This window comes from Homalodisca vitripennis, chromosome 2 (genome assembly GCF_021130785.1).
Source record: "Homalodisca vitripennis isolate AUS2020 chromosome 2, UT_GWSS_2.1, whole genome shotgun sequence".
Taxonomy (NCBI): domain Eukaryota; kingdom Metazoa; phylum Arthropoda; class Insecta; order Hemiptera; family Cicadellidae; genus Homalodisca; species Homalodisca vitripennis.
The window spans coordinates 11,561,543-11,580,650 of NC_060208.1; the positions used below are offsets into that span (position 1 = coordinate 11,561,543).

A 19,108-nucleotide genomic window follows, 5' to 3' on the forward strand; every position below is an offset into this window, starting at 1 on the left:
TTAACTGATATGAAATAATCACACGTTAGAAGTAGTAAAGTAATATCAAATATTGTTACGATTTACTGCCTTTTTAACTTTTATGAAATAAACAGTTACCATAGAAACAGTAAAGTAATAGTAAAGATTGTTACGACTTACTACTATTTTAACTGATATGAAATAATCACACGTTAGAAGTAGTAAAGTAATATCAAATATTGTTACGATTTACTGCCTTTTTAACTTTTTATGAAATATACACTTACCTTAGAAGCAGTAAAGCAACAGTAATCATTGTTACGATATACTGCCATTTTAACTGTTATGAAATATACACTTACCTTAGAAGCAGTAAAGCAACAGTAATAATTATTGTTACGATTTACTGCTACAGGTTTAATACCTGTTATGAAATAAACACACGTTAGAAGTAGTAAAGTAATATCAAATATTGTTACGATTTACTGCCTTTTTAACTGTTATGAAATAAACAGTTACCATAGAAACAGTAAAGTAATAGTAATTATTGTTACGACTTACTGCTATTTTAACTGTTATGAAATAAACACACGTTAGAAGTAGTAAAGTAATATCAAATATTGTTACGATTTACTGCCTTTTAACTGTTATGAAATATACACTTACCTTAGAAGCAGTAAAGCAACAGTAATCATTGTTACGATATACTGCCATTTTAACTGTTATGAAATGTACACTTACCTTAGAAGCAATAAAGCAACAGTAATTATTGTTACGATTTACTGCTACAGGTTTAATACCTGTTATGAAATAAACACACGTTAGAAGTAGTAAAGTAATATCAAATATTGTTACGATTTACTGCCTTTTTAACTGTTATGAAATATACACTTACCTTAGAAGCAGTAAAGCAACAGTAATAATTATTGTTACGATTTACAGGTTTAATACCTGTTATGAAATAAACACACGTTAGAAGTATTAAAGTATTATCAAATATTGTTACGATTTACTGCCTTTTTTACTGTTATGAAATAATATACACTTACCTTGGAAGCAGTAAAGCAATAGTAATTATTGTTACGTTTTACTGCCATTTGGCGCGTTTATTTATAATAAAACTGTAATGAGATTAGCACTTACCTCAGAAACTGTATAGTAATAGTAATTATTGTTACGTTTTGCTGCTATTTTAACTGTAATTAAATGTACACTTACCTTAGAAGCAGTAAAGTAATAGTAATTATTGTTACGTTTTACTGCTATTTTAACTGTAATTAAATGTACACTTACCTTAGAAGTAGTAAAGTAATATTAATTATTTTTACGATTTATTGCTATTTTAAGTGTTTTGAAGTATACGGTTACCATAGAAGCAGTAAAGTTATAGTAATTATTGTTATTTTTATTCTTTTGGCAATACTGTACAGTAGTACCTATTTTGTTTGTTGAAAATTCATTATTCGCAATGTATTATTATAAAGAAATTACACGATTACGGATAATTTATATGGTTATGTGTTAAACCCAGAAATAAAACCACAACATTTTGAGAGTTGATACCTGTTTCTTTCTTTAGGTTTAATACCCTAAAAAGACAAGATTATGTTTGCAAACAATCCAACACCAAGAGGAAGAACACGAACCGAGATAACGAAGCGACACAGAAGTGCCAGAGCAGTCAAGATGAGAGACAATCTTAGGTCTCTAAATGCTTTCAGTATGCGTGTGTATTGATTTATCAATGCTTTCTTATCATATTGGAACTCTCTTCTTTGAAGTAGGCTACGTTCTTAAATTAATGTAATATCACAAATTTAATAAAAAGAATTTAATTGATTAAACGATTAAATTGATTGGCGTTTAATTGATTAAATGTTCTTGACCCCTTTATTTGCTGAGGACGATCTTTCAGCAGTACATGTAAGTAAGACTGAATGATTTAAATACTAATAATCGTTCACTAAATAGTACTTGAAAAAGATTTAAAATTTTAGGGAGGTCCGGACTCCTTGGACCCCCACGCTGGCTACGTCCTTGCATCAGGGGGTTCATAAACTAAACATCTTGATGGCATATATTTAAGGTATGTATAGTTGTAGAGATAAAATTAACTATTAAAGTTTTGAATTTTAGTAAATTGTACAATTAACTTCAAATTTATTTTGCTTCATCAATGTTTAAGGCAGGGTGTTTTTTTTTTCAAATTAATTAATTGAAAACTTCTAGGGTTATCGTCTGTTCAAGGAGGAAATCGGAATGATCTTATGGCAATTGTAAGCCTACCAATTTTTGTAAAAAGATTCTCGGCCATAACTGGCAATCAGTTTATTGACTACTTTGATAGAAACTCTTTTATATTAAACAACAACTTGGATTTAGAAAAATCCTATTGACCGCTCATGCAAATGATTGAGCTGGTTGAGATAATCTTGCATTTAAGAGGTCTTGCTGTGGTGACTTTATGTGATCTCAGTAAGGCCTTTGATTGTGTTCATCAAGATTTACTTTTAAATAAAACTTTCCTTTACAATATACATGGGTAAGAGTTAAATCTATTTACATCGTATCTTAGAGGTGGAGAACAGTATGTATCACTTTATGGTACGTAAACTCTTCCCTTATGCAGGTAATTAACGGCGTTCCGCAGGGCTCAGTCCTCGGGCCGCTGCTGTTCTTTGTAAACGACTTGGACTTGGGCTTACCGACCGACCTGATGCCTATGCGAACGATATCACATTGGTAAGAAGCCGCAGGACCACTGAGAGTGCTCTTGCTGATTCCTACTCAAGCCTATCGAAACTCAAATACTGGCTCTGTTGAACATGGTCTAGTTGTTAATGAAACAAAAACAAATGTCCTGCTAATTAAAAAATATACCAGACCATGTTCTTTTGAGAAAACTTCTAAATTTCTTCGAGTAACTCTTACCAGAACGCTTAATTTGAGAGTTGCCTCAACAGGAGCATCTTCGTCCTGACGAGGTTTTCCTTGGAAATATCTGGGGTAGGTATTTTGGAGTAGGTAAGATCAGCTTATTTTGGAATATGTTACTAAATTTTGACGTATGGTATTATCGTGTGATTTATTTCTCCGCAAGCCAACTCAGTATTTTAAGTTCAGAAGAAGGCTGTACATGTGATTGTTGGTATTGACATCAAAGCCCGATGTGAATCTTTGTTTAAATCACTAAATATAATGCCAATTTTTCATTTTTCGTTCCTGATACATTGCAAAAGAACCGAAGAGAGTCACGGATTGGTCACAAAGAGTGATGTGCCTAAGAAATAAAACTCAAATTTATATCCACTATATTGTAGATTTGCTAATTTCACCTACACTCCGTTAACTTTTTCATGTAAGTTAATAAACAAGTTAGAATAATAACTATTTGAAATTTAAGTAGTAATAAGTTTGAGAGGGGAGATTTTAAGTTCTGTAGTGATCATATATTCTACAGTGTACAGGACTTTTAAACTTTAACTGGAAAGAAGAGACTTATTTAATATATACACGAGATCAGTTTGAAATGCTTATGTTTTCTTGAATGTGTTTAAGCTGTGAATAAATCCTGAAGCTTTGTGAGCCATCAAGAATCAAATTTTATGCACAATCAGTAAGTCAGTAATTGAGTAATTGTCTGTTTATTGGAGTTGTTTTAATTAAGTTACTTTGACAGAGTGTCTCACAGAAGTTAGAATCTGAGAGATTAGTACAGTATTCACTTAAATGCTTAGTTCCAGTCAGTGCTAGTATTATAACTGGCCGTCGGATAGACCTAAGGTGAAACAATCTATATTGTATCCCTTCTGTGTATGGTTTTATTGTTTCTGATATAACATAACGAGTTCTAATAATAACTAATACGTGTATTATTAATGCCACGTTTTATAATTTATAGTGTAATACATTTTAATGTTATTATGTTTAATATTTCAATTTTCTGAAGATTTATTCTATTAAAAGAAAAATATTAGTTACAGTGTTTTGGACTACTTCATTTTATTGTTTATTTATTTTACTGATATATTTTTATAACGTCCAGACCAACAATAATATCTTAATCAATGTTTTAATGTTAAACAACTGAAAGTGAAGAGATGTCATTTTTTTTCAGTATTATTTTAGTATTTGGTGGGTATTAGAAATGTACAACTATAACTTCTTTTTTAAAGTTTGTTATTGACGATGGAAGGTCTGAAAGGATAATGGGATTTTGGATATTTGCCATCGTTATGTGTTACAAAATGTATAACACATAGTTTCGAGGACTGAGATCTGTAACGATAGCATTTGCTCGAAACCCTATATTTTTTTCAAATTATAACTTTCTTATGTTAGAAGTGATTACTACACTCTTGTTTTTCTCAAGGTCCATAAAACCTAAACAGACCAAGGAAAATTAGTTCAGCGAGAAGGTAAAACCAGTATCAAAGTGGAAATACACGACGAAGTGTGGGGTTGGCATTTATAAGTAGGGCGGCGGAGGGCAGTCTGCTCACCACACCCTTTGCGTGAAGGGTCGCCCCACTTCAGATAGATGATTTGCGGAAATGCCCCAATATCTCAACACAAAATATCTGGCAAAGGTCAGGAACAACCCGGCCAAGTAAAAGTGGCATTAGGTTTTAACCCACTTGTCGTACTGCCGTGATTACTTTCTCAATCGGGTCAATTATTTCAGACTATTTCTAATTTCCTGAGAACTTTTTTCGTTTGCCCACGATCAAGATTTGTTGGCGGTTTAATTTTGTAATACTGTTTGTAGAGTAGAAAGTGTCACATAAATTTGAATCTAAAAACCTAAGATACCGGCAACATAATAAAGCATGAATATTAAAACAAATATCGGTCGAAGAAGAGTGTGAGGGATGAATGAGATGTAGTTCGGTTAATCGTTGAGATCAATTGTTTGATAATTATAAACCATGACTAAGGGAGTTTTACAGTTTGGTGTGAATTATGAACAACGGAGATTCCGGCCAGGCTGTGTTGTTAGGTTGCTGAAATCCAGTTTCGAATACCAAAATCCATTCCTTCGAAATCCAAGGACGATGTGGAAAGTGTTAGAAGATTTTTCGCTATTCAATGAGTCAGGCAATACAAATGTTTAAAAATAGCTCAAAATTCTATAAAAATTGAATCTGGACTCATGCTTACAGACCAAAGATAATAAAAACTCAGACTTCTCAGTGAGGTTATTAGGGCTCGGCAACAGCTGATGGTGCAGTAGCCTATGTAGTGGCTATTGGGTTACCCAGTACTAATGTTTGTTTGTAATATCTGTATTGCAGATCTCAAGGGTTAGTGCAATAAGGGGCGGAACAAGCGTTTAATTGAATTATGCGATGGAAAGTTATGTTTTGTTTTTCAGAAGTGAGTTGTAAAACAATTTTGGTTACAGTAATGCTATGTTGTCAAATTTTGAGGTCGAGCTTGTCCTCGACCATCGTTACAGATGCCAAATCAATGATAACGTGTTGAATCATGTATCTTTTAATATTTAGTATGATGTTTAGTTTATTTTTTCATTTAAAGGTTTTAATCTACACTAAAGAAGTCGGTGCATTTTTATATTTCAGGATTTTAAATCAAGTTCGTGTTAGTATGAGCGTGAAATGTAAAACGGAACTTTTCCATGCCCCAAACTAACAATCCTTCCTCCGCTTGTATGCTTAGAAAAATATTTCTTCATTCTTGTAGTACAGTATACGTATACATGTATTTACTGTTCTTTGGCGCAAGTTGTGTGTGTGTCTAATTAACCCGTGCTTTTGCGTGGTTCTGTGTTTGAAGATTTATTGGACATGTTTTATGAAATTTCAAAGTTTCAGAGTTGCGTAGAAAGTTTCGTAGCCTACACCACTGTTCAAAATTACCACCTACAAAATTGTATGGTATCAACTCTGAGGAACTTTTATTTTCTCAAATTCTAATTAAGTTTTAACTCCCTGATCTTATTACAGGAGTCTGTAGTTGGTTTATTATTGTTAAAATATTTTATATTCCGTTAGTGAGTACAAGTGTTATTAATATTTGAACGTTAGTTGTAAAATAAAATGGCAAACATACGGGGTGCAAAATTATGGAAAAATCATAACATATTATAATGTACCGGTATTATATAATTGGTTCCCACAATGACGGAAGCATTAGGCTCCTATTTACTGAACGTAGAACGCCAAGAGAAGATGTTACAATAAAATGTTACTTCAAGGAAATAGCTTGTTAGTTTTCTATAAAGGTTGTTGAATATATCTAGTAAGTTTAGTGCTGGCCTGTACATCCGTGGACTTGGTCCTTCAAGGGACCCGAGAGAAATGAGGGACAGAACAGCTGATTCGAATGTCTGGTTTGAAGAAACACACTAATTGTCTTCTCTCCCTTTGTTGTGTCCCACTCACCTACCTCCTTCGCCTAAATCCCTTTCTTTTTAATCTAATCTTCAGAGCAGTACTGTTGCTAAATTTTTGTATTTGAGTGTATATTGAAAGTCAACGTAGCCTACACTTCTAAAATTGCCAATTGGAATATCTTCTTTCGGTTTCAGTCTCGTTGGAGCAAGTACTTTTCGTGATTCAATGTTCATTGAAAATTAATACTCGTATACATTTGTTGCCAATTCAGTATGTTTTTCCTTGTGACTGCTGCCCGTTGTTAGACTGTTATGTTTTGAGAAACCCTTTTTTGAAATCGAAGGATTTCTCCGAAGAAAACTTATAATCCATGTCCTGCCTGGTCTTCCATCTTTGAAAGGGGTATCGCGCTTCACCTCTTTTATATACCTCTTCACTGTGATACATAAAGGGTGATTCAAAAAGAGCGCCGGTTTTTAAAAGACCGGTAAATTTTATTTTATCGGTTGGCAACAATGTTTGACCTTGATTCTATTTCTGCCTACATTCCGATTGTTGACGCAGCTGATATTTCTCTCATTAGTGCATTCTGTGTATAACCATGGAGAAGTTAACTTGTTCGCAACGAGTGTTAATAGTGAAAACGTTTTACCTGTATCAGAGTGGAGAGAGTTATGCGGCTACTGTTAGGCGACTTCGCGGTACTCTAGGACGTAAATGAAGCACCGAGTAAATCAACAGTTCGCAGACTCATGAAAAAGTTTCAAGAAACGGGTTCAACAGTCGACCTCAAAAGTTCTGGACGTCGTCGTTGTGCCCAAACTGAACAGAACATTGAGGTGGTTCGTAACAGTGTGGCTGTTAGCCCAGCGAAATCAATACGTCGCCGTTCTCAACAATTGGGTTTAAGATGTTCTTCTGTACGGAGAATTCTTCGGTACGATCTCAAATATCACCCCTATAAAATTCAGCTGACGCAACAATTGAAAGTGTCAGATCACCAGAAGAGACGACAGTTTGTTGTTTGGGTATTGAGAAATTCGCAGGAGGAAGAAAACTTCGCAATGAATATCATCTTCAGTGATGAAGCGCACTTCCAATTGAATAGATTTGTTAACAAACAGAACTGCCGTATCTGGGGTTCAGAAAACCGTCGCATGATTAACGAAAGGGAAATGTATCCACAACGAGTGACAGTTTGTTGCGGCTTTTGGTCGGGCGGCGTCATCGGCCCTTATTTTTTGAAGATCAGGAAGGGCAAGCTGTGACAGTGAATGGAGACCGATACCGTACGATGATTAGGGAGTTTTTGTGGCCTCATTTGGATAACATAGACATTGACCAGTTGTGGTTTCAGCAGGATAGTGCCACCTGCCACGCTGCCCGTGAAACAATTGTGTTGCTCCGTGACCGCTTTCAGGATCGCGTCATTTTTAGTAATTCCGAACATCAATGGCGACCAAGGTCGCGTGACTTAACACCTTGTAACTTTCATCTTTGGGGTTATCTAAAGTCATTAGTTTATGCCAATAAACCCCGAACCATCAATGAGTTGAAGGAGGAAATTCGACGGGTTGTCGGCCAAATTGAAGTGGAAACTTGTCGTGCAGTCATGGCTAATTTCTTGGACAGAGTTGTTGCGTGCCAGCGTAGCAGAGGAGGACACATGCATGACATTATTTTTCATACATGAAATCGGAAGGTTAGATGAACATATTTATGTATTTCATTTCAGATTTTCATTAAAATAAATCTCTTAATTTGATATATCAAAACCGGCGTTCTTTTTGAATCACCTTTTAGCTGCTCAACATTGACAGGGAAACCAGCCTGTGCCATGTTCTTACCAATCTGCTTATTTCATTATTTCAGCCCCCTCTTTGCTTGTTAGAATGAAAGAAGGGGTCATTCTAGAGACAAAAGAGAAAAGCATTCAGTAGATGACCACCCCCAACAATTACATGAAAAGATAGGTTACATTGTTAGAAATGGACTATGTATTGAGGACAATACATAGAGTAAATGTATACAACTATAAAAAACATTAATTTCAAATAATGCTCGTAGTATTTCGAGGCTGAAAAATATTTATGTTTGAAAGTAATTATGATTTTATCACTGAGAAAATAATACCAGAAACCAATGACATTACGTATGGTTTGTTTCAGTTCTTATAATACTTTTTCTTTAATCATTTGTTTTGGATACTTGTGAAGTGATAGCAATGGCATCGATAATGAATGGCACTGGCACAAAAGTCATTTGCCTTCTGCTAATGTTTACAGTTATTTTAACATTTTGATGTTATTGTTGTTAATATAAAAATAAACTGTGTTGTAAGTAGGTTTTTTTTATTATAAAACCAAAATACATATAAAATAAATACGTATTGCTGTTGTAAGTCGTAATTATTTAACTTGTTTTTATTTTGTTTGTAGAAACAATGTTTAGGTTATGTTTATACATTTTAACCACTAATATATTTATTGTTAGTAAAAACCAGAAATATTCCCTTACAATATTAATATAGAACGATAAAACTATGAATCAGTAACAGTATTTGCTTTCAAAATGTAGTCTTTAAGTCTTGGGGCAAATGTTTATGGTACCAAAGCCCATTACTATAAAAATTGTGTGTGTTATCTTTAATATTTTCAAAATGATGGCCACTAAAACTTTTTAACTTTAAATATCTTAAAAATTACCAATTTTACTAATGAATTACAGGAATAACATTTTTTAGTGGATGTTATTTAAAATCTGAGACAAAAATTATTTAAATAGAGTAATAAATAACTGAATTAGAGCAGATTTACTGGACACCCTGGCTAGATTATAATAAGCGGCCACTACCACAATCGTATCATGATTATCGAATGATATCCAACTATTGATATTCATGACCATCCAACTATCAATACTGAAAGCAAAATGTCGGACCAAATAACGTAATAGATATTTTAAAGAGCAATGCAGTTTTCTGGTTTTAAATCTTACAAATTAATATATAAAAACTTATATAATTATAAATTGGGGTAGGGTCCAATAAGCGGACCCGGTTTTTTATATCGAAGAATATAATCATCGATACCTAATATTCGCATATCGAATCATAGACTATCAATCGATATAAAAGTAATAACAATCATATGTTTAAATTAAAATGTGAATTTAATTATAACAAATAATAAATGAACATAACCAAAATCAGGGAAACTCATAACTTTAACTAAATGAAACAGAACGAAAACGTTTTTACTAAAGTTGTGTCCACCATTACCTTCTTTTTTTGCATCTGAAGACGACCATGTTAGCTCCTCTGACAGTTACATTTGTTACCTTTCCACAAATATCACATAATGGATTCTTAGGTACTAACCCAACATCCTGAAGCTATAAAAAACATATTTTATCGTCTTTTAAAGCAATTTCGTGAAGCTTCCTAAGATTGACGGCCATTTTAATACACAATGTTACGTGAAATTTAAAATATTACCTTGTATTATTTGAAAGTGTTTACAGCTGTTCATATAGATTATTTAAGTTGTTAAAAATAATTCATCAGTATCGATTGATTATATCGATGGTTATGATTAAGTAATATCGTTTGCCAATTTCGATATAAAAAAACCGTGTCCGCTTATTGGACCGTACCCATAAATTGAGATAAAATATATAATTACTGTTAAAACAATAACATTTACTTACCTTTAACTATTTTAAAGGATAAATGTAACTCCTTGTGAAACAAAGGAAACACGTACATCATTGTTATTGCCGCCATTAGTCAATAACCAAACACACTATTTCACTTTGAATGTATTTCCAAACACAACTTTACTTTGAATGAATTTTGAACGATAATGTCGAAGTGAATTAAGTTTTATGTTTAAACTATACTTTTACATTTTAATAGAAATGTATTTATTTCAAATTGTATAAAATAAATAAACAGTATTTAAACTAATCTTGAGTAGCGTAGTACTTATGATTACTTCAAAGATTAGACATGTATGATAGCATTTAAAAAATGTTCAAATGGATTACCTTCAATAATAATTACTTGCCGATACATATATTCTACAAGTTGATCAACAATGCAGTCACTTCTGAGACCAGTTTTTAAGGATTTTTTAGCTCTAATTAGATTCTATAGTTTGGGTGTTTGCAGAAGTTAGTGGATCTACCATGTTTCTATGTTAAACATTTGCTCAATGTTTAAAAATACATTTTGGGCCAACATAATATGCATATTCATCAACATTGTTCTTCTTGTTGTTACTAAACTACTCACTACATAAACGAAATAACAACAGCTGGAAATAACGTCACTAGTCTACTCAGTACATAGTGAAATAAAAACAGCTGGCAATGATTAATTATGAATATCTATAGGTCAATGTTGTATTCAATAGTATCAAAATTTAAAATAAATAATCATGATTTGATTGTGGCGGTGGCCACTTATTATACTGCAGCCCTTGTACAGAGCAGAGTAAAAAAAAACTAACTGCTTTGTCTTTGTTGTAAGTAAAAGCAGATACGGTTCTTAATATCAATTAGTATAATCGTTGATACATAACATTTGTATATCGAATATGAAACTGTCAATTGATATCAATGTATCTATACTCTTAATAACACTCATGTTTGAAATTAAAATAATTGGTTTTGACAATCTCATAAATAATAAAGGAACCATAACAATAAAATATTTAAAACAGAAAATAGGAAAGTTGCAGAACTATTTGTTTTCTTCCGAGTAGGAATGATTAACCACTAACAAGAAGTGGTTTAAAGCGTCCTCTGCACAAAACTATACCTATCTTCTATACAAATACTCACAGAGATGATCTGCAAGCAAGTTTGTTGGTATGCCACTTTTAAAACTTTATTTCATGGCTCTCGATGAACAAGCTTTCAACTGTCTGAGTAGTAGCGGCAGTTGCCAGGTGCAAAAATTCATCGCTATGGCTGACAGTAAATGTACAAAAACGGTATTCACTCTTGAACCCAAAAGATGTTTTCTACATGTGTATGACTATGGTTGTCTGCATAATGGATTTTTCGGCAAGACACCAACATCCTGAAGCTAAGAAAACAAGTTCTATCATATTTTAAAACAATTTCTTTAAGTTTTCTAAAGTTGACTGTCATTTTTGAATTCGACAAAGTAACTTATTAAAGTAAAATATTATTTTTACTATCTGAAAAAGTCATTACAGATGATACGTGATGCCTTCACGTATTTTGTAACTGAGTGACGTCATATGTAGCCTACTGCTGACCACTTTTTGTCCGATGTATGAGCACAATCTTGTCTCCGTACATCATGATAAACAAGATGGCCATTTTAATCTTATAAGTGTTCATATTTTACAGCACAACAAACAAACATATTTTAATGTTTTACTCTGTGAAGTACTATGGTTTGTGTTATTGTAATATCACAATTTTCTATAAGGTCTCAGCTACCAGTGGAAAATTTGTAGAAGTATGAAAACTGTTACTAGCCAGCTGTTCAAAGTATAAAATTAAAAAAACACCATTACAAATTTTAGATTCAAAATTTACCCATTCAACTTCAGAATCTATGGAAAAATGTAAAATATTACTCAATAGTGAATGATATAGAAAGCTTGTATTATTAAATCCCTTTCTACTTTGATTATACTGTTTAACAAAAGCTCACAAACCTGGAAAGGAAATTAGACCTACAGTTTCATCAATAAACTCTCCAACATATTTACTATCTTAATGGTTGCAAACCAGACTTAAAAACTACCACAATTCCCTTTATTGGCAATAAAAAACAAACACAAGTTTTTTAATTTAGTAAAAAATAAAATATACTTAAATTGAAGATGACAAATACTTAGTACCTTTTGTTTTACTTCTCTATACTGTAAGGTACCTATGGAGACAATTGGAGAAATTTATCAAAAGATGTTAAAAAATCATTAAAAAACATACAAACAATAACGTCATGTATAAAACAAAAAGTAACTTGAAGAATAAATTGAAGAATTCGTAAAGATATTAAGAACACTGCTCCCACATTAAATTCAACAGAGAAGAAAAGTCTGCAGTCACACATCATTGTATTAATACTGGACACACCATATCAAAAGAAAACCTAAAAAGTATTAAAACATTTATACAACACACCAAGATATTAAAATGTATGGGAATCCTACTACATACATCAAGCAAATACAGAAGATTTATTATTAATTCAAGAAGTTGGACCACTACAAAATCCAATATTACTTTTATGAAGATTACAGGAATAACTTTCAAAATTGTTTAGTATAATTCCAGTAATGATCTATTTTGATTTTACACACTGTGCCACATAGGATAAATAGATATTAAAATCACATATGTCTAACAATAATTAATAGTAAACTTACTTTACTGTAAACTTGTTTACTATTATTTAGTAAAAAAAATTTACTTTTGTGTTTACTTTTGTGAAGTGTTTGAAGAAGATAGCTTTGCTATCGAAAGGTCTCACAAAATAACAACTGGTTTACTTAGGATTACTGGCTGGTTTGTTTCATTGTAGTGATTGAATTAAAAATAGCCAATACAAGTTCTATCTTCAACCAGCCACTCTTAGCCAAATCACGTAAATTAGTTAACTACGAACAAGAATGAGATGACAATATTGGGTAGCTTTAAATTTAGAGAATTGATTCAACTGTTTTATTTATAAATTTATAGTTTGGTAGTATTAATTTTTTTGTTACATGCCTCTAAAATTTGTATTATTACAGATTCAACCTTATGTCTGCCGTATTGATTCACTCTTTGTTACAAACATTAAAACCGAGGTACACAAGAAACCTGTTGAGAAACTTGTGTTCACAAAGGTAACTTATTTGTGACCATTAGTCCTGGGGCATTGGGTATAACAGGGAGAAACTTGTGTTTACAAAGGTAATCTATTTGTGACCATTAGTCCTGGGGCATTGGGTATAACAGGGAGAAACTTGTGTTCACAAAGGTAATCTATTTGTGACCATTAGTCCTAGGGCATTGTGTCTAACAGGGAGAAACTTGTGTTTACAAAGGTAATCTATTTGTGACCATTAGTCCTGGGGCATATTTCTAACAGGGAGAAACTTGTGTTTACAAAGGTAATCTATTTGTGACCATTAGTCCTAGGGCATTGTGTCTAACAGGGAGAAACTTGTGTTTCACAAAGGTAATCTATTTGTGACCATTAGTCCTGGGGCATTGGGTATAACAGGGAGAAACTTGTGTTTACAAAGGTAATCTATTTGTGACCATTAGTCCTGGGGCATTGTGTCTAACAGGGAGAAACTTGTGTTTACAAAGGTAATCTATTTGTGACCATTAGTCCTGGGGCATTGGGTATAACAGGGAGAAACTTGTGTTTACAAAGGTAATCTATTTGTGACCATTAGTCCTGGGGCATTGTGTCTAACAGGGAGAAACTTGTGTTTACAAAGGTAATCTATTTGTGACCATTAGTCCTGGGGCATTGGGTATAACAGGGAGAAACTTGTGTTTACAAAGGTAATCTATTTGTGACCACTAATCTTGGGGCATTGTGTCTAACAGGATGACAGATATTTGTCATATTAAGTATTACAACAAAAAACACAATTCTGTGTGTGAAGTTGTTATTATGTCAGACGACTTCCGGATCATCATTATTCTGCCTTTTTTTGGTGGAGCTATCACATGTTTGAGTACTACATAGAGATGTACAATATACAGTGTTATGATTTTTCAATCGTGTTTTTCTAAAGAAGTGAAGGTATAGGTATGTTTAGGTTTTTGATGTAGAACGTTTTTGTTATTAACTTCGACTTAATGTTAATGTAACTGTCATTAATGTTACCTAGATATGTTTTCTCTTTTTATAAATTTCCTACTTTATAAAAATTATGATGAATTGAATTGCTGTTATCTAACGAGGGGGGGAAGGCCATTAGATTTAATGTGTTAACTATCTTGCCAGTTTTGGTTCTCATTTTCTAAGTACTTTATATGAGGTACTTATTATTTAAATAAAGAAGACGATGATTCAGCGTCACAGAGGACCAATAATAAGGGCATGTGATATCTGAAGCATTGCAGTAAGTGAAGCCAACTTCACCATCTTTGTGATTGGTAGAAATAAAAAAAAAACATGCTTTTGAGAGCATTTATTTATAATGCGTGCTTTATAAATTATTTATCCATTAAATATATGAACATAGGATTGAGATATCATCGTCAAATTTAACATTCGTATTCGCTATTAGTGTCTGATTACCATAACAGTAGCAATTGGACTTAAAACTTTTTTAACCTATGTAATATTTTATTTTCTATATTATTTGAATTAATCGCTTATGATAAGAAATGTATTCACTGGTGATAAAAGTTATCTTCGACATGAAATAAAACCGTCCAACAAATGTTTCACTTACAAAGTTATGTGAAAACATACTCTTTTAAATTATAGGGAGGAACAAAGAGTCAAGTAAGAGATTTGTTGGTTAGTTAATTATTAAACACAAAAAAGTTTAGAATGTGTAAACACTATTGTACATCTGGTAAGAGGAAATTAACAGAACTATTGAGTAAAAATACAAAAGAAGTTAACTAAAAAGCTACACATTTTTTGTAATAAAACATAAATCATTGTTATTTGAAACGTAAATAGTAAAAATAGTTCATAACTTCAATTAGGTTAAAAAACTTCAAATATTGACAGTTTTTTTCAATCAATAAAGTCACTTATCTATTGACCCATGTTAAAATGTTACTGTTAGTTAGGGATAGCTTAATTTTGAATTGGTTAATGGATTCTGACACATTTTTTGAGTGATGGTACAGTTTAATTGTAAAATATGTCTTTTATACAAGGCAAGTAAGGGTATCAAATGGTTTTGACTCCAATACATTTTCCATTTATTCTTAAAGTTGTAGTAATAAATAGAATATAATTAAGATGTGACTACCAGAATTTACAAGGGATAACTTGTATATATTCACATATATAACTAAACAGGGGTTACCCACACCGATCTGACCGTCAGTGTCACCTGTGCACGCTACCTTTGCTGTTGGGCTGGGGTCTCCGGCTGATGGTTCTCCCCCGGGCGATGGAGCTCTCCTTCTCTCCCAACTTATCTACTGATTGCTTACTCCCTATTAATACTTTCTAAAGGTAGCTCATGTTAAAGTTCTGTCACTCTTTTGTTATATTGATGAATTCAGAACAATATTTTACCCCTCACAGTTTGATTTAATTTTTGCTTCATAGATTTGGCTCAAACCTTCTTTGAGTGACAGGACTGTCAAATTTTTGGGTTAATCCTTGTACATAATTTTTTTGTTAATTATTCATTTACCTGATGACAATAACAGTTTTACAATCGTACTAGTAAAATATCCTGACCACATGAATTAGCAAGGTGACCAAAGTTATAAAAACAGGATAGCACATTCAAGAGGAAGTTCAGTAAACAAAATCTAGATTATCTCAATATGAAACTTATCATGGATAGCTGGAGTAGTGTATGCTCCGAGTGCTGAAGAAGCATATAACTCATTGCAAGCTATTATAAGGAGAGCTTTAGATATTGCGTGTGCTCTCTCAAAATAAAGGCCACAAAAGAGGCAAGTCAAAACTTAAGTTCGAATATGACCCTGAAGTAAACACGCTTGAATTTCTCACGTACTTAAACGTATATGAACTCGTTAAGTACGTAATGCAACAAACTATCGACCGTAAAATTACTTTTTTTGTACCGTAAAACCGTGAAAGAGCTGTGAATTTAAGATCGAGTGGAAATCCTGTTATATATGGTCTAGACATGATTTGATAAGCCTGACGTTTTTTAATTTCTTCTTGTATCTCCTGAAATATATTTAGAGAGCTCTTTGGAAGCTAATACTGTTTCGTATTTAATTACTGTAGGAGAATTCAAATTATTCAAACTATTGATATCACCAAAAAGCATTACTTTGAAGGAATACTTTGAATCAAGATGATTGACTTTGTAATGCAAGACTAGAACTTCGAAAAATGTTGTAACTTATATAACTTTTTAACGTACGGTACGTTCATTTCTTCATGAAATCGTAATAAAGATCTTTTCATTTGATTCTGATGAACAGGAACAACTGTATACATAAGGGTTGTGAAGGTGTCACCGTTTATGTCAAGTCTCACCTTCCTGCCTCTTTCCTTCTATTCTCTGACACATCCTATCATCTGAGCAGGACGTTTCTGGTTGTCAGTGTCCACAAACTACACAACTTGGTCGCTGTTAAAAGAGCAATAACCTTGGTTATCTTGCTAAATTCGAAACACGAAATTCTTAACCTTTTGGCTCACTACAGTCATGTTTTGTAACAATTTACTTGGACCAGTGACTTACGATCAAATTTTTTTTATCTAATACGTTTTTTCATGTAATATGGCAATACCATCACTTTATATGCCACTCATCATACCGCTGCTGCTGACTGCTGGCTGAACATAATTGGTGTCCATAATCCAACTCTCATTGTGCACCATAGACAACTTAGTGCCCCTGGAATTCCAGAACATGATTTGATACTTAATATCTACAATCTTTTTCCCATCAAACCCAATCTTAAGTTCATTAAATAGAGAACTTTGTAAATTAATCTAGACCTTCTAATTTTCGATACCATACTTCTAATACTTTTTGTTATGAAATACTTTTTTCTGATAACGTGGATTACATAGTTTTTCAATTTAATTCCCTAATACTTAAATGGATTGATAAACATGCGCTAAACAGTCTTCTAACATGTAACTAAAAAGCCTGCTCCCTGGATTACTGATTTTATTTACCATCTGCTGAGACATAGACATCGCTTTCTGTATGGCGGTATTTTCTATTGTAGCATACATTTCAAGTTTTAGTATAAAAATAACAGGCAGTGCGGAGGTGTTCCCGTTATCATGGCTGGACGCTGACTGAAGTACTGAGTACGAGTACACCAATATATACGCGAATGGCACGCACCTGGCAGTGTCAGGTGGAAACATTCCTTACTTTTTGAATAGCCCTTGTACAAGCTCTTAATTTTAGTGTTGTCGGAACATAAGTATATTTTATTATTAGATGACACTGTAACAGTAGATGCCATTGTTAATTTCACTGAGAGCTGTGATTAATGATTCCAGAAGGAAAACAATGGGGGTGATTGAAGTAAAAGTTGACAATGGAGTACAGACTATAAAGTTCAACCGCCCTGAAAAGAAGAACGCCATCAATCGGGAGGTAAGTTTACTGTGTGCTTGTATAAGTAAGATTAAAATAACCTACACAACTGAATAGTTTTAGACCCCATCCCGTATAAATGGTATAAAATGATGAATCTAAAAACCAACATTGCAATTTTTTTCCCGTGTTCTGTGGCAACGGTACAGCTGGTATTGGTGTGTTGGATGACACCAAGGTTGAGAAAATCCATCCAACTAAATTCCTATGAATATGCCTTGAATAAGGTTTGACCTGGGATGTTCACATTAATACTGTGTTTCCAAAATTATTCTAAGGGATTTATTTTCTTTGAAAATTGGTTAACCCTTTCCAAGCCAATGACGTTACTAGACGTCATGCGTAAACTAGCGCTAAAAGCCAACGACGTCCACTGATGCAAAATCAATTAAAAAAACAAATATTATTTAAAAGCATTTCTAGGTAACAAACTTAGTAAAAACTGTTAAACAAGGGACAACCATTTGTGTCTATTTTGAAGGTCACGGCTCTTGTTCGAGCGGCAAAATGGCGGGCGGCCGGATGTTCATAGTCTCCCGCAAAGCCAACGACGTCTACTGACGCGCGCTCAGTCTGCCTGTAGCCTTCCATGGGATTAGGTGTTTATTCACCCTTCCATTTTCGAACCGCGTATTTATCTTTTCAATTTTGATGTTAATCAATATTTTTAATCAATGTACAGTGTAGTTTATGTATTATTACGTGACGTCAGAATGTCAAAATAAAATTTTTTCAGTGAAATTATGATTTTACCATTTTTTGGCTGTAAATTAACCAACAATAAAGAGCGAAAAAAAAAATATTTTGTCGTTTTTATACCTCTTATGTTATAAGAATTATAAAAACAAATTGGTTTTGATTTGTGGGAATTTTTTTATTTTTAAGGTGTATGGCTCTTAGGAGTAGTTTTGATTATTTATTTGTGGCTCGCTAAGGGTTAAATACTGCCCTACTCAGGTACTTATGACAGTTTATTATAGACTGACTTACCCACCTGTCATATGGAGGGACACTGTGGGGTACTGGTTCTTAAAAAAACAGTTCAAGTAAATCCTAATTTGGGATATGCAAACCAAAGTTCAAAAAGCTTCAAGTGTCGATGTTACCTTGCTCTTCTATTTTTCAAACAACACTTTTCTGTCTCTCTCAATATGCTCTCACAAGGGGACTGGATGTGCAAGAATATAAAACTAGAAGCAAGGACAACTATACCGCACTGGGAGACAGGATGGTGGTTTATGAATTGTTGATTTCAACAGTTTGCCTAATACCATGCAAAAATGCCCAATCTCTCAAAGTGGTCAGAACTCGGCTGAACTACTTTTTAGCATCCCGAGCATGTTATAGTGTCACGAGACTGCTAAATTGGGAACAACAGCAACGTGACTGCTGACTGGCTAGGGATAATGTTTACAGGCAATAAAGAACTTGACTGATCAATTAATTGGTACTGTTAATTATTAATATATATATATATATATACTAGCAGTTACCTGCGGCTTCGCACGC

The 19,108-nt window shown here is 33.1% G+C and overlaps 1 protein-coding gene across 2 annotated transcripts in view; it reads left to right on the plus strand.

The window, feature by feature from the left end:
- Nucleotides 1–8,548: 8,548 nt before the first annotated feature.
- Nucleotides 8,549–19,108, plus strand: part of LOC124353568 (enoyl-CoA delta isomerase 2-like) — a 28,453-nt gene continuing 17,893 nt past the window's right edge. Inside the window, exons 1-3 of one of the 2 annotated variants that reach the window (XM_046803464.1) lie at nt 8,549–8,653; nt 13,097–13,192; nt 17,503–17,599. In XM_046803464.1, coding sequence (XP_046659420.1) covers nt 13,107–13,192; nt 17,503–17,599 — 183 coding nt within the window. In that variant the 5' untranslated portion in view covers nt 8,549–8,653; nt 13,097–13,106. The remainder of the gene's footprint in view (nt 8,654–13,096; nt 13,193–17,502; nt 17,600–19,108) is intronic. The other variant, XM_046803465.1, reaches the window with a different exon arrangement.